The following is a 16,729-nucleotide window of genomic DNA, read 5'->3' on the forward strand; positions in this document are numbered from 1 at the left end:
CATTTCATTCCGACATGCTCGCACACTGTTCCTCTCTCTGTTTGCGTGTTTTGTGGGTGGCTCAGACAGTCGCTCGACGCGAGGTTATTATATCGTTAAACCATTTAATTATCTCGGCAAACTACTCTCCGGAATATTCGCCCCGGTCTTAACGAGTGTACACGGTTCGCAGAACGGGGGATGGTGCACTCAGCCTTCATCCCTCTTTTCGTCCTCGTCTTTCGTGAAAATTCCTTTCTTTCTCTCTTCCTCCTTCTTCTTCTTGTTCTTCTTCTTCTTCCACGTCGCAGTGTGTACTCGCAAGGTGATCTGCCGAGCGTTAAAACGCTCGCTGCGTAGCTCTACAATTTGTCTGGCAGTGTTGAAACTCGACCTACGCCCTCTGATTCGGGCCAACTAACGAGGAAACTACTCGCGCGAGGCTGGCTGTACGTTTATGGTTTCGCCGAAAACTTTTCTCCTTCCTCAACCCTTTAGCTCGCCACGGGGCTACGAAAGGCGGCACAAGTCCCGCCACTTGTTTCGTACTTTCGGATTTACCACGGCTGCCACCGTCGGTGAACGAGGGTTATTTAAAGCTGTACCACCCCCGTAAGCAACTTTGCTTCGTGATTTGTATGCTTCGCCTCGCTGGAAACTCGCGCAGCTCGTTACGAATGTCGAGCTAAGGACATAGTCCCGAATAAGCGACCGGGATGAAAATTAAATTACGTCTAAAGACGGCTTTCTTTCCCTCTTTTTTCATTGTATTTATTTTCCATCGAACGTAACTATAACGTAATTATAAGCTTACGATAAGGGAAGCAATTATCTACTTTACACGGTCGAATAATTAATATTCCGAATGGTATCGCGATGTTGTGGCTGGAGAGGAGATAATAGAACCGCAAAGGGTTAACTCTCATCCGAACGAGTTGCTGATCAGAGTTTATCGAACGATTACGATAACAGCGGTCGACAAACGGAGCCGTGTGTTTCATCATCGTCCGATGATGTCATTCGTCGTTTAATCTCGGTACTTATCTAAACGATGTGTTATCGCTTGTTAAGATTAGATTCTTGAACCGTCCATCGTGATTATCTGGAAATCTCGGTACACGATAATGGTACATCAAACACAAGCACTTTAATTGTACAAGGTAGAAAAATCTAAGATTGGATAACATTGAAAAATAATGTAAATACTTTTCTCTTTTATGTCTGTGATTCAATTGTAAAACGTAAATATGAAAGATAGGATGTTCGTTGAAACGGTAAAAAAGAAAAAAAGCAATTGACCCGATTCGTTACAGCAACAGAGGCCAGACCTGCCGAGGCTTCTTCAGCAGGTGCACGCGCAACAGCTACCGCCAGGTGCCGCGATGGGTCCGCATCCAGGCATACCTGGACTTCCCGGGCTAGGTCCTGGAGCTGGACTTCCTGTTCCGACGTCAGCCTCCTCTGCTGCTCTCCTCGGGTTAGGTATACCACCGGGTGCAGCAGCGACCGCAGGTGGCGGAGCTGGTCATCCCCTTTCGATGTTGACCAAACCGGACCTCCATCGAGGTCAACCCGACGACTTGAAGCACAACGGAGGTGAGTCAACTGTTTAAACAATTAGTCGCAGTAGATGGTCGGTGTATCGCGACACGAGATATACCTGTTTCGTCGCGGCGGATTCGATTTACAAAAGTCGCTGATCAAGTGTCTCGCGTTCCTTTCTCGCCATCAGCATCCTGCCGACGAATGTTTCTTTCGTATCGAAACTGCTTCGCAGAAGCATTGCTGGTTAAATACGGTCGCGTTTCTTGCAACCCGGCCTCTTGTGTTTTTTTTCTCTCGCGCGTTATCACGTATGGGAAGCGAACGCAAGCGGATCCTCGCCAGACGATTTCGCGGTTTGCATTCCGTTCGATTCCTCGCGGACGAACGAAACAAACCGCTCGTTCAGCACGCTCGAACACGGATCAAGTTGAACAACAAAATTGCGGTATAAGCGTTTCAACCGGCCACTTCCTTTGCCACTTCCTTTGCCACTTCTGTTCAACGAAGGCTCGTTTCCTCCTGCTTGTCGCAGCTTGAAACAATTGCAGATCGGAGCTGCGAGCAATCAAAGATTAATGAGATTAGTTTTTGAAACGTAGAAACATCGCGTTGAGTGACTAAGCTTCTTTATGATCGCAAGTAAATAGCGTATATTAGCTCGATAAGCGTTCCCGGTTATTTTCCGAAGCATTATTCATCGTTTTCTGACTCAAAATACAAATTCATACAATGCCTGATTCATTTCGCGGTTACAAGATAATTTTGCTTAACTTACTGATTACTCTATCACCCATTTGTCGTTATGAATAATAAAAATAACGAAATATTGAACATATTAGGATCGAATCGCCAGCGTAGATAATAGCCGCTGGAGATTTAATTAATACAGGGAGATTTCAATGTCCCGGCTAGCTGAATGGTCAGAGCAATCGCAGAAAAAGAATGGAGCTCGAGTCCCTGTTCAATAATCCGATTGACAGAATATTTTTCTCCCTATACAAGAATTCGCAGTCGATGAATCAATCACGGAGATTAATATCGTCGTTTCGAAGCATCGGCGCGTCAAAAACTGCAATAACGAAGACCCTGTCAAAAGGATCGGATCGTTCTGTTGAAAATGCCAGATAGCAAGGATATTTCGAGCAGGCAAATTATTTTGTTCAGATTCGTTTAGAATAAAATGGGAGGGTTTGGGGGTGGATTGAAAAGGCGAAGCATACAGTATCGAAGGGTTATTCGAAGCGGACCGCGATTGGAACGGTGACGCAAACGATCGTGCTTAAGCCTGAAACTCGCGGAACCCTCGATCTTGACCTCGAAGATGCACTCTTGTAACGGCGCGTCCTCGTCCCTCTCCTTGGGACGACATACGAGTGCAAGAACGTTCGCACTTAGGCTCCATGTAGCGCTGACAAAGTCGCGAGGGCTTCAAGTGACTCTCCTATCTCGCCCACCTATACACGTACACAAGTTTCGTCATCCCTCGCGTTTCGCCAAACGTCTCTTGCTTCATCCCTCTCTCTCTCTCGCTCTCGTTCTGCATGGTCGTCTCTCAGGAGAGCACTCGAGAATCTCCTCTTGACACGAGAGTACTTCCGACTCTTCCCCCCTTTCGTTCCATTCACCTTTAGGTGGCTCTTCTAAACCTTCGCGCCCCTCAGCCTATTCCTCCTCCTCTCACCCTTCCAGCCCGTTTTCTCTCTCTCTCTCATTCGTCCCGTACCTTTCTCAGTTTCTCTCTCTTTTCGTCTCGCTCTCGTTCAGCGCCCTATTCGCGCAATATCTCGAGCTGCACTCCTCGCCTAACTATGTTACCGTCGGTATAACCTGCGGCCAGTTGTTCCGCGTTTTTCCAGCGTCCTCGGATCGTTCTAACGAAACGCCGACCGATCTTCGTTTACCGGGTATGAAGAACTCTTTTGCTCTTAGCAGGGTCCATTTTTCGCTGACACCTTTGAAAATCATTTTAGAATCGGCCATTTCTTCTGTCGTCGTCGTAGGTTCATTTCCGGTCTAGAAACTTCAAGGAAGTACGAAGTTGGAAGGTAAAAAGAACCATTGTTGGTGGAAACGAAGTTCAATCTTATTCCTTTCTGACACCCGTATTTCTTTTCACGATGACGATGGTGAATCGGTTGTTCGTTCTCCTGCAAAGAGATACTGCGATCGTAGTTGAACGAACAACCGCGAGACATCTGAAATCACTGTGGTAGCGAGGGATGCTGGTTTTTCTTTGTGGGGATGCAGAGGGGAATCTGGTCGACACGATTTCGCAAGGGGAAGCATCGAAACGAGTAGGGAGGCAAGGGACCGTAATGGGCCACTATTTCTGTCGCGGCAACTAGTGAAACTTCTTCCCTCCTTTCCGGAACATTGCCCCCAGCGAATTGTTTCCAGCAGGGCCGTTATCGTTTTCCTCTCCACCCAGTTACTACCGGGGATTCCGGCGTCGAACGACTGGCAGGTCCGTTGGACATAATATCTGGCCTCCACCATTCATCCGATTCTTTCTAGCCGCTCGTTCCCGAAACGATTTACCGGTACGCCAGCCGAACCAACTCGATGGGACTCTTTTTACAGACGATTAGAAACCGGTATCGCTGGCATTACCATTTCATCGAGGATACTTGAGCGAGTAATGGCCTCTCGGAAGATCGAGACCCCTCGAAGCGTGTACGCTTCTCGTAATTCTCTCGGATATTTCTCCCTGTTTTCCTTCGATCGTTCGCTCGCGACGTCCGAAGAAAGAGAGTTTACTCTGCTGGCGAACCGGATCGTTAAACCGATCGGGGACTTATTTCGCGTTTATCGTCGCTACTTCACCCTTTTATGCTCTGCAAACGTTCTTATAAAGCGTCCATTCGATCGACGATAAATTACGCGAAACGTAATGGACTCGTAACTCGTCGGCATAACGCGATGGAAATAAAGAGATTAATTTTTTATTTAATTCTCAAAACCTTTCGCTGTCACGGTCGAAGCGTGCACTTCGTAAGAGCCTCTTCTTGCCGGCTGATATTTCCTGTTCTCTTAATGATCCCGCGAAAGGTGAGGCCGCGTTCCGAAGACGTCTCCGACCGAGCATGTACGCCGGCAAACGAGCTGTTCGCGTTTTAGTAGGAAATTATGCGCGCTCTTCCGCGTCCGTTTACGAGCCGCGGCAGGAAGTTCAACGATCCGGCCCAGGGAAAGAGCTGAAACTGTTTTCTCGCGCTGGCCGAAGCACGCCGGAGAACGAGCGGTTATTAGAGGAAGCGAGACGAACGTTGCCAGATTTTCTTTCCTCCTTCTTGCTCCCGGGAAACCAGCTCGAATACGGGTCCATGGAGGAAAATTCACGACCCTTGCGAGTTCGCGGTCCGCCACCCCTCGAGAACTCGGTAATGGCAGCGAGGGTGGATCCTTCCGGCCGTACGCGACGGCTTTCCTTAATTTGCTCGACCATAAAACACGCGACCGAGCCAGCCCGCTGCGGACTCGTGTTTTATCGACGCGTAAAGCGTGCTATTCCAGGGATTACTTTATTTGTAAATGGCACCGTACACGCTCGCGCTTGGAAACTTTACGGCGTCGAGTTTTTCCGCCCACCCGCTGAGAACTGTATCCGTTCGAGGTTTCACCGGTTACGTTGGATTCCTTGTAGACGATGCAACGATACAGGCGTTTAATCCTTTCTCTACAACACGTTAATTCGTGTTTTGTAAAGAAAGTACACGGTAATTTCTGTTCTCGATTATTTCAGTCAGTTCCATTCGGTGATGGCAATTTAAATGGTACCAGACGCGAAATTGACTGGTGTAACCGTTAGGGAGGGTAAAAACAGCTGAAGAAAAGATATCGTTAAGATATTTGCTACGAGACAAAGTGTGCTTTCGAAAGGGATGAAGAACACAGGGGGTTTGAGGAAATCGAGCGAGGGCAAAGTAGGAAGCCGGCTTCTCGAGGACAAAGCTTCTCGTTCAGCATCCTTTCCAACCTTTTTCCCTCGACCCACCTTTTCTTTCATTCACCCTGCCTTCTCGGAAATCTCCTCGGCAAGTCTGCCTTCTCTTTTTCGTTCTGCCAGCTTTTTTTTCTTCTCCTCCTCCTTCTTTCTTTTATCTCGTTCCCAGCGCGGAAAAGATTCTGCCGGCATACCGCTGACTCTGTCAGAGTTAGTTCCGCAATAATCACGAGAAACATTGTGAAGCTTCAATTTCCCGGGAAATACGGTGTCCCCCCCCGGAGGGAGACACAGCGGTGTTTGAAGTAAGGGAAAAAGTATGCGCTGGATGGATTCGCCGGTGTGATCAACGGTAAATCTCGATAATTGTCACCGTGTTTCCTGCAATTAGTCTCGCCATTTCCTGAACCTGATCACGCGACGAAAGCAATTTTTTCCAAATACCGGTATCTCGATTAATTTTCGTGAACGCTACAAACAAAACGTAAACGTATCAGATCTAACGATATCATTTTATTTGTTGCAGGTCTGAATCCCGCCGAGGAGAGGCATGTGAGTATCAAATAATTCGAGTAATATATAATTTAGCCAATGGGCAATCGATAACAGTCTATTAATATCGGGTACAGTTATTCCGATCGTAGAGGAATTCGCGCGTAAATAGCAATATCGATACACGGGACGTCGAAATTCGGTTAAATCCAGCGTGAAAGCGACGAATCTCGACGTTGAGCGAAACGATAATCTCATTCGAGAAGTCGATGAACTCTTCCCCGCGACATATTCGCTTGCAGAAAGACAGTGGCAGCACTTGTAGATACATATATGTACAAGCAACACGTACTGATAACGTTTAATCTTGATTAAACGTTATCGGCTATCAATCTCGATACTCGATTTACTTTACAATTTTTATGCAACGAAACAGGGTGCTATGTGTTGTAAAAAAATTTTCAAAATTTCCCTGCTTCTTTAAATTATTTTTTTATTAAGACCTCTACAGCCGGTTGGAGGAATTAAGCAAACGTAGAACGATGATCCGCGAAACGTGCGCGATCGGATTTCGAAGAGGGTGGACGAACACGCGTCGATTTGCCGTCGTCTGCTCGTCGGGAACGATGGAAACGGGATAGGAAGACCATAAAATCCGAGCGTTTCCCCGGGTTTTATGGTTCGCGTGGCGCTTCTCACACCTCGGGTCAGATTTTACCGAGATTGACCGACGGAATCAGAACAGAGAGCAGTATTTTGCTCGAGGAACGACTTTGACCACGTTGAATTTCATCTGGCGAAAGAAATTAGAGCGTGGCTCGGTGAAACAAATAAAATCGGTCGGGTGGGAAAGAACAGAGAAAGGGTGCAGGGTATAATAGAGGGACGGAGGAAAGGAACGGTTGAAGAGGGTGAGACGCGTAAAGTGAATGAAAGTGGAAGAACGCGGGAAGAAGAAAGAGAGAAGGCTGCGGATCAAGCTTTGGAAGAGGCGGAAACCTGAAATGGACGTAAAAGCCCCGAACAGCAGAACACAGGACCGTAAAAAGCTCGTCGTCGAATACACCCCCGTTCTTCTCCGCCTCGTTATCCTCTTTCTCTGCTCTGCTCGCGCCCTTTACCCCACCTTTGATAGCATAAAGCGGCTACAGGGCGCGCCGCGCGTTTATTAAAAGCGCTTCGGGCAGGCGAAAAAAGCTCGAGAGACAGCGCCAGGGGTCGGTGTTGCCGCGTTACGATCTCTCCAGCAGGACGCGGGATCGTTTCGCGATCGATCCTCTTGGCAAGAAGTTCGATGCTAGAGTAAATCGATTCAGAGGGAACGAGCAGCGTGATTGGCGGCTGTTATTCCCGATTCCCGTCGCATCGACGATCTCTTGACAGAGAAAATACCAAACGAGGAGAAAGAAAAGGATAAAAAAAGAATTGAAAATTTTTGTCAGAATATGAAAGGCACGAGAAATTTCTTGACGTTCGAATTAACGAACTTCTCGCAGGGAAGGGATAATTAAGGTAAAATTATCACGCACCGCTGGTTCTTTGATAACGATTCCATTAATTAGCATAGTTTAGGAGGTAAAATTCGAAAGCGAATGATTTTAGTAAGTTTTTACTTATAATTGATAAAATTTGATACGACTGTTACTCTCTTAATTAATTGTTATACATAGTTCGAAAAAACGGTATTTGTGTAATTGAATCAACTGATACAATTCCTCGGGGTAGAACGATCATTGAATGAATATATCCGAACGTTTTGTAAAATTGATTCGCAATTTACTCAGAGTGGTTATATCGCTCGCGTTACATTCATCCAGAGTGATTTCCAACGTAATTATCTTTTCGGCGTAGCTCTTTTCCGCACCCGTCATTACGCGCCGGTGTTTTAACAGCGTACACAGCCAGCATAACTTGCACAATTTACCGGCGGTGGCCGTGGCCCGCGGCTGGACCGATAATTAGCGTCCGTTTAATATGCACAATTATTACGGATTGATAATCGGGGCTGCGCATCCATTACACCAGCATTGAGATAGATGGTAATAGGTTTCCATCGGCATTACCCCTCTCTTTCTCTATTCCCTCGTGTTTCTCGCTTGTTTCCACTCATCCTCCTCCTCTATCTCTATCTTTATCCTCCTGCTTTCATAATGTGTACGTACGAGCTAGCGATGGGACTAATTCGATTATCGTTCGAACATTTTCAATCGATTCAAGGTAATCATAGTAATCGTTTTGTAACGTCAGAAAAAGGAACGAGATTCGATGAAAAAAAGACACGCGTGTTTATTCGACAGTTAACAAATTGCATTTGTTATTTTCCAATTTTTATTCTTTTATAATGCAGTAGGTAAAATTCATCGCAACCAGGTGTCCTCGCTGAATGCGATATTCAATATTCCCGTGTAAATTTTAATCAAGTTGTTCCTCGATCGGTCTACTAATTTTTAATCGATTTTAATTTCATTTGAATCACGTCGCTCGTAATTTAAGTGCTAATGGACTGTTAATCGGGGCATCAACTTTTAGGGCATATAATATTCAAATGCAGCGACAGAGATTATAGGGGATGTAAATTATAATTATCAGCGAACCGGTGTTACGGTGCTATTAATATCGTCAATAAAATCAAACAATTGACACATTTTACCTTAATTAATTGCTGTACGATATCGTCGCGTTCGTCGACCGTTTGTTTTTGCATACCTTTATTAAAAATCCTGTACTAATAAAAATTTCCTATTAAGTGGATAATTTTTTTCTTTAATTTAGAAACGATATTTGTCACGAGGGTTTTATTCCCATCGCTACCCCTCTACGTCTCTTTTCAATCTCTTCATCGTCGTTGTTCACACATCTCCGTCCCTCTTTCGGTCCCCCATTTATACCCCATCTTTCTCTCGCTGTCTCCACTTAATCCTCTTTCTCTCCCCATCTCTGTCCCTTATATCGTTCCCTCTCGCCTTCACCCTTCCATCGAACTTCTATTTATCTCTGTCCCGCAGCCTGGCTCGTCCTTACCAGGATCCCCGGTATCACCACGGGGCCGAGGGCTATGAAATTGAAATATGAATGCTAATGGGGTGGTTGGCTCGTGTCGCGTCGTATAATGTTACTGATTGCCGGTACGTCGGTCCTTTTACCCTTTCCCTGTATCCCTTGTTTCGGATGCTGGGAACATGGTACGCGACGCGTGTTTCGCGTCTTTCACCCTCGTCTGTCGCGTGTATAATTAGAACCCGAAATAATGGTATTTTTCGGCCTGATTCTCGCTGATTCGCGAGATAGAAACACGCGATGTTCCTTGGTTTAAGACTCGCGAGAATTCGAGCAGCACCACTTTCACCGTCCCTTTCTCTCGCGCGAACCGAGCGTACAGAGATTTATATTTGTTTGTTTATCCTCGTTGGATTCTCTGGTTCCGGGCGCGAGCAAACGTTTACTCTCGAGCGAAACGGCTGCGTCGAGCGGCTGGCTGGATTACGAGCGACGCGGGGAGCAATTTAAAATTAACCCGGCTAACCGGAGCGAGCAAGATGCTCCGCGGGACGATTCGCAAACACGCGAGAACGTGCCGTGAAAGAGGGTTTTAAAGATCCGGCTTTCCGCTACTGCTTGCTAGCAGAGGAAATGTAACGCGCGTGGAATCAGTTCAGAAACGTGACGTTCAGCACGAGGGGAGGGTAGAAAAAGATGCTTCGCATTTCAGATTCTTTTCTTTGAAATTATGCATTATTTACTTTGCATTGTTCTCTCCAAAGCGTCTTTAACTATACATTTTTGTTTTCCATTTCCGTATCAGAAGATAGAAACTTTTCTTTTTCCTCAACGTCTCATTACTCGATTGAATTTTCATATTCTTTCACCTTTTCGCTGCGCAAACCCCTTTTACTCGTTCTTCGAAATCCTCCACTTACCCTTTTTCGATCGGATCCTCGGAGCAAGCGTGCACGGTTTCGCGGAATCGTCGCGGAAAGGAATAAGGAAAAGCCGGATAGGGGCGGGGGAGGAGGGAGAGAAAAGCTGGTATCGTCGAATGGAAAAGCGACGAGGAGAAAACGGAAGAGAACGCGAGTCGTTATTATTCGTGCACCGGTAAGCTCCGTCTTCCCGTTCCCGGAAGAAGCTTTTCTACCCTTCCCTCCGCTCCTTACACCCCCGCGCATCCTGATGTCATCACTCTCCAAAGCTCTTCTCACGATCCGAAGAAATATTTCCTCGCGCAAAACGACGAAGCTTCTCGAGGGTGTACGCGCGTAGAAAAGTAAAAAAGTCGGACGAACGGCGTACGATGGAAAAAGAGGGTGAAAATGTCTGCTCGTTTCCGGTGTCTCCTCTAACTGGCACGAGTAGCCGAGGTGTGGACTCATAACCGATTCATGAAACACCGAGAAGAGGCGACTGTTCTCGCGGCTCGCGAGAGAAACGGGCCGAGAGGTAAGGAGGAGAGAAAAAAAAGGGCGGAACGACTGCGGAATATTTATTTATCGTCGTCGCGACGCGTCGGAACAGACGTGTCTTTTTTCCCTGTTTTTCTTCTTTTCTTCTTGCAACCGGTGCAGAAGAGAACGAACGTTCACCGCTTTCGATCGGCAAGAAGCAGACCGGGAAAAGGGAGAAAGAACGAGCACGAACTTAATTGAATTTCACGATACTTACGGCCGATTCGAGTAGCTCGCGGCAAATTGTCGCGAAAGCGAGTGGCCCTCGATGCCAATGAGAAAAGTACTCGAGAAGCGACGGCGCATTAATTCGTTCGCGGAGCGAGAACGAGCGGGGAAGCGAGCTGACAGCGAGACACACGGCGGGAAACGAGCCTTTGAGGAGGGCACGATCGCGTCGCGTCTACCATTGCGATCGATCAAAGGCTCGTTCAATATATATATTTTTTTCTTTTTCTTCTTCATTCCGTTCACTCGTCGAGCCGTTCGAACGCGATCGAACGTTATCCGCGTCTAAATCCACTTTGGCGGCGGTCGCGTGTTTTCTCGCGAACCATTCAGCGTTAATTAGAAGGGTGAGAGAAACAGGGCAATTGGGAGGAGATCAAAAGATCGTTCTCGATTATTATGATCGTCGAACAAAAGAACCGTGCCTGCAATTATCGATTTCCTCTTTGGGAAAGCCGGTCGCTGGTACACGAATACCGATTAGCTAGGGGCTTAAGAAGAGGCTTGCCTTTTTTATACCTTCGATTGCGTTGCACCCTCGAAAAATCGGTCGCGAATGGAGACGACGACTATCGATTGTTCCCTCTGTCGCGTGCTTTTCCTTGGTGTGGCCATTTTCCCGTCGGTTCCCCATTGGTCGACACTCTTTATCCGGCTTTCCTTTCTCTGGCTCGCGCGAATTCACCCTGTTGAACTTTCTGGCCCTTTCTGTCTCCTTCTTTCTCTCTCTCTCTCTTTTTTTGTTATTTAATCCCATCACAGAGTCGAGCGCACACCAACGAGCCTGTCGCTCGGAGGTCGGTAAATTAAATCTCGAATAAAGTGCAAATAAACGAGGGGGGGTGAGGGTTGAGAGAACGAGGGGGGTTACCTAGCTGGTGTCGCTGCCTGGCGGTGGTCGAAAGTGCGGTGCAAAAAAAACGACGGCGGTGAAACGAGGGTGGAAAAAAAAGGAACGTTGGCCTGTAGGGGGTGTGGTGGATAAAAGAGCGAACTGACGCGAGAGTGTAATTTATTTTAATTAGAGTGGCTGCATTATGTAAGCGGGCGAAGCGTCGATGAAAGGGTTTGAAAGGGTCGGAGAGATTCTGACACCGGCTCCCGACCAACATTGCCTGCTGTCTACCCCTTCCCACCCCTTCCTCCGCAACCTTTGCCGAAGACCCCCGGAACAGACTAATTCACTTCTGCCCAGCCAACGGTCCTGATTGAACGTTTGAAAAGACAGTTGCGAAAAGAGGGATGCTTTTGAAGCGGTATACGAGATCTCTCGTTCGAGACTATTCGGAACACGAACCGTTTACCGATTACTACTTTCCATCGCGAGAATGACGAGGGAAAATTGTCGGCTCGAAAAGGAGAAAAATTTCGTGGTAAAATTTCCAGCTGAAATCGAAGCGACAGATGCGAGATGAAAATCGAGTTACCCGCTTGAGGGATGGGATTTAACCGATAAACAGAGAGCAACACGCTTGCGCGAGCAACGCGTACCGGTGCGAAAGAAGAGAAGTGGTTGTTGGAAACGCTACCCCGAGACGCTCATCGTCGGAAACACCGAGGGGTTGTTCTTCCTCTCGGCAGACAGGGTAGAGAACTAGCGATCCCAGCTGCCTTACCGACACCTCTGATCTCGTTAGGGGCGCATTAATTAATTTACAAGATGGCGGCGGTAGGAACGATGACGAGGACGGTATAAGAGAGACAGCAGCCACTGTGTAAAGTAGAGACGGCAGGGGTTACGGGTAGCACGGTACGTTTTAATTACTAATTGAAACGTTCCCCTACCAACCATCCCTCATCCCTTTCACCCAACCCCCTGTTCATCCTACAGCTTCAATCCTATAACTCCGCTTCCTCTCTGTCGGTTTCCTCGTTCCTGCTTCCACCCTATTCGTGACGTAGCCGATTTTACCTCACCACCCTGTCTTAATATCCGGCTCCGCTCGGGGTACTTAATATTTTTAAATACTTTCCACTACACCCTCTGTTTCTCCCTTTTGTCCTTTTTCTTTCCGTCTCGTCTCCCTCGTTATATCAACCCTCGAACCATGGCGGATGATGGTTTCGACCCCCCAAGTTCTCGCAGCAACCTACACACCGATATACCGGAATTTATGGGAAGATAAATCCGTGGCAGCCGCGAATTAATTAATTAAAAACATCACGCCGCTCTTAATGACATTCCCCTTTCTTCTCTTCCGGGTCTCGTCTTTCGTCCGATTCTTCTTCAATCTTCCCTACCATGTTTCGGCTTCGCCGAATCAGCTATTCACGCCGATCCGTCTCGTCTCGCGCGAACATTTGTTATGGAAATCAAGGTAATACCACCACCTACGAGAACAGCCCCGCTAATGGCCACTTTTCTCGTTAACCGAAGCAACAGTAGCGCTCGTTTTTACGAGACACTTCGGGGGATTGTTATCTCTGTATAAACAAAATCCCCTGAAGACTCTTGCTAACTCCGTTCGACCGTCGAGCACTCCTCGAACTTCTAACGAAGCGCGCTGGGCTTAATAAAGCTTGCTAATTCGAAGTCGATGAAAGAATATATTTCTTCGTTTTATTCGAATCGTTAGAAGTTTCTGCAATTTTAACGATCAAATTTGACAAATTTATATTCTCTTGGCTTTATTTCAAGCTGCGATTCAAGAGACGATAATCGATCTCGACAATAGCCGGAGAAAGGTGAACCGGAAACAACGATGGTAATAATAGAAATGAAATTGACACAGCGTGGAATGGCGGGGTAGTTGTTAGAAAGGTTCCAGAGGCGCGGTCCAGGGTAATTCGAACAGTTCCGCGACATTGAATCGTTTCGTTTCGCTCTTTTACGATCGATTCGTTCGGCTTGCGTTTCGTCACGTTTCGCCCGCGTCGATATTTACGCTCGCCATTCATCGCGCTTCGTGGGACGAGGGTGCGCGCACGTTAATTTAATTGCGAAACAAGAAACTCGGCGGTGCTCTCCTGGTGCCGTGGTATGCGTTCACGCACGCACACGTCGCGCCGCGAAACGTGAAAACGCTCCGCGAGCGTGACCACCAGCCGCGTGAATAATTCGCCATTCGTTCCGCGTCGAGAGCTCTAGAGGTTCCGTCGAATAATTGTAACGCGGCGAAGAGGTTCGTTAATCGTGTCAACACGGCGCGAATATTGAATCTTCTTAACGGGAATTTTTATTTCGAAAAAGATGGATGTTTTAAAAAAATGTCAGAGTTAACCGGGAACGAAGCGGGAAAAATGAAAAGTTACGAAGGGTGTCGAGGACGAGTAATTTCGAGGCAGGAATTTCACCCGGCGAAGTTCGGGAACATCGTCATCGGTTTGATGAAAATTAATTTTTCCCCGTGGTCGACGAGTCAAGGCAGAGGATAAAAAGGATCGGCCTCGAATACCGTGCGTTTCATCGTTCTGCACACACTCACACACGTGCCGCGTGTCGGAGCCACTCTTTTACGACTCACGGCACGTTTAACGGCCGACTAAGCTTTTTAATAATTCGCCGGCCGGTAATTAGTTCGTAATTTAATGAGGCGGCCGTAAAACTCCGCCCGGGGCCACCGACTCTCTCCGACCGCCCCGTAATTACGTCTCCGTATATATTTCACAATATAATCGTCCGCCTCTGAACGCGTTCGTGTTTTTTGAATCTTCCCGCGGCCGGAAGTGGCGTGGCAACGGCTTTGAAACGGCTGGTAACATACTCAATCCTTGAATTTTCTTTCTCCAGAATTTCGTTATGCTTTCGATTCAGCGTGCAATTTGAATGAATTCGAGAGCACAGAACCGTGGAATCGACATTGTACCAATGGAGGTTTGTTAATATTAAGTTTCGAGGGATGAGAAAAATTTGACCACCAGCCTCGAGATTTTAATTAATTTCCCGGCTGCAATTTCCTACGAATACCCTTCCGGCGTGACGTGCGAAATCACCTCGATACAGCGGCCTGTCACCTCGATCACAGTTAGTAATAATACACGACACTCCGCCTACCCAATGGCGTGTCCGTATTCAACCATCGTCCACGGTACATCGTGGCTGGTAACCGGTGTACGATCGAAAATGTTCATAGCCCATTTTCGTGCCGGCCATAATTCATGTATTATCGATAGCTCTGGTACATTGGCTGGCAACACGTGTAAGATCGAAAGTAGGCAGGATCGTAGGGTCTAGCGTGGCCGGTTAACAAGATTCCTACATGCAGTCCGTCGATGGTAAGGGGCGGTTTCGGTAAAGGGTTGCTCGTACGTGTCCCGTCAAGGGTACAGCGTTTAACGTTTTCGCGATAGTAGAATTGAAGTCTACTCTGGCCGTCTTCCCGTCGGGATATACTGCCGCCATAAATCAGTGGTTCGATCGTCGACGGCCGGTCGGTCGATCCTCTTCTTCTTCATCCACCGCTGTCCGTTCCTGGAGCCTCGCTGCCGATGCCACGCCACCGGGACGCCTATTAACTGACTTTTTTGCGCCGCGTAATGAGCTTAAAGCGGGCACGGTTTACGAAGCCATTTGTTAGGGCCGAAGAGCGCGTCGGTAATCGCGCGAGAATGCACCTCTCCGCGGGCATTGTTGCGTACGACCTCCATCTTCTATCTATCTTCTCCTTTCTCTCCTTTTCTAACCATTCACTATCCCTTTCACGTTTCTTTCTATCCCCCCAGTCGTGTCTCGTTCCGATTTCTCTAACTGCTCGGACGGTTTCTCCTCGTCGTTCCTCTCGTTTTTCTTGCACCGCGGAGCCGAAGGTTAGGGGAGGAAGAGCCGAAGAAACGGGCGAGATAATAGGGGAGAAACCCGGCACTGTCGAGCACACGAAATAAAGCGACGATCGTAATCCACCAGGGGCGTTTCAATTACCGGAACTCTTCCCTTTCTTCCGCTCGTTCGTCCCGTCTCCACGCCTGTGTTCTTCTTTTCTCCTGCTGGCCGCTTTTTCTTTTTCCACCACGTTTACTCTACCCCAACCCTCGGCACCCCTCTGTCTTCCCTTTGATGGCGCGATAAAAATGTTTCCTCCTACCCTCCCACGACGGATAACACGCAACCACTTTATGGCAGGCTATTCACTTTCTTCCTTTTACCATCTTACGCCGTCGTCGCGACTAATATACGGGGCGTTTTCAATGTTTCCGGACTGGTTATTTCACGTTCCGACGTCAATTCCTTTGCAACGTCGTGTCTTCGGAAAGCCTCGCGACAGGAAAATATCCGCGAGCAGGGGAAAGGAATTCAATCTGGGAAAAATATTTGTTCTTCCGGAGGCTATCACCGAAGCCCGCCGGTTACCAGCAATTTCCGCGATGCATCCAGCTGCGTCGGTCTCTGTATCGCCCAATGGAAAAAGAAAGCAATCGTCGCGGTTTCTGTATTCGATAAAGCCGCGAGACAGAGAATATCGCTCGGCCCGTTTGTGTATTTCGCTGCCGCCGCGGTCAACGGCAGACGAGCAACCAAAAACGAAAGCAGCGAAAACGCGGAAAAATGAATGGACAAAACGGAGAGGTAGCCCGGGGCCACGAAGATACGAAGGAAAAGGAAAAAAATAGAGGGGGAGAGATTCGATGCATATTGCAGTCGGTCTGTTCTCGCGATACCGGATAGCACGCGTTCGCCGTAAAACCTCTGTCGTTCTGCCGTGGTTTCAAGTAATTGGCCGCAACGGTAACGTCGATGGGAAACGCAGCCGCTTCGAGGTCGGTCGAACGATAACGATAACAATAATATCGATCACCCGGGGACGGTTTGCGGCAACGACGAAAGGGACAGGGACGAGTTGGCGGAGGGTGGCGACGACGAACCACTCGGAGCGCGTTGTTGCATAAAATTGTAAAGCCCGGACCGACGGTGGCGGCGCCGTGCCGCGCCGCGGCGAGATAGCTGCAAACAGAGGCGAGTTAATTTAAAAATGCAAATTCCACCGCAGGGCTCTTCTCCTCCCCCGACCAATGAGGAACGGCTGAGCGGGGACAGAGGTGGCGCGGTGAGACAGCGTGCAAAAGGGATGGGAAACGAAAAAAAGAGGGTAGAAACAACGGTGTGCTGGATAGTCAGAGAAAACTAACTGTTTACAATGTAGGCTACAAATTGTTTTATAAACAT

General features: G+C 47.8%; 1 protein-coding gene across 3 annotated transcripts in view; it reads left to right on the forward strand.

The window, feature by feature from the left end:
* The window catches only part of LOC114873746 (protein groucho-like), an 83,987-nt gene that overhangs the window by 57,881 nt on the left and 9,377 nt on the right, over nt 1–16,729 (forward strand). For all 3 annotated transcript variants that reach the window (XM_029182514.2, XM_029182427.2, XM_029182679.2), the window contains 2 exons: nt 1,293–1,575; nt 5,994–6,019. In XM_029182514.2, coding sequence (XP_029038347.1) covers nt 1,293–1,575; nt 5,994–6,019 — 309 coding nt within the window. The remainder of the gene's footprint in view (nt 1–1,292; nt 1,576–5,993; nt 6,020–16,729) is intronic.

Source organism: Osmia bicornis, chromosome 4, assembly GCF_907164935.1.
Source record: "Osmia bicornis bicornis chromosome 4, iOsmBic2.1, whole genome shotgun sequence".
Lineage (NCBI taxonomy): Eukaryota > Metazoa > Arthropoda > Insecta > Hymenoptera > Megachilidae > Osmia > Osmia bicornis.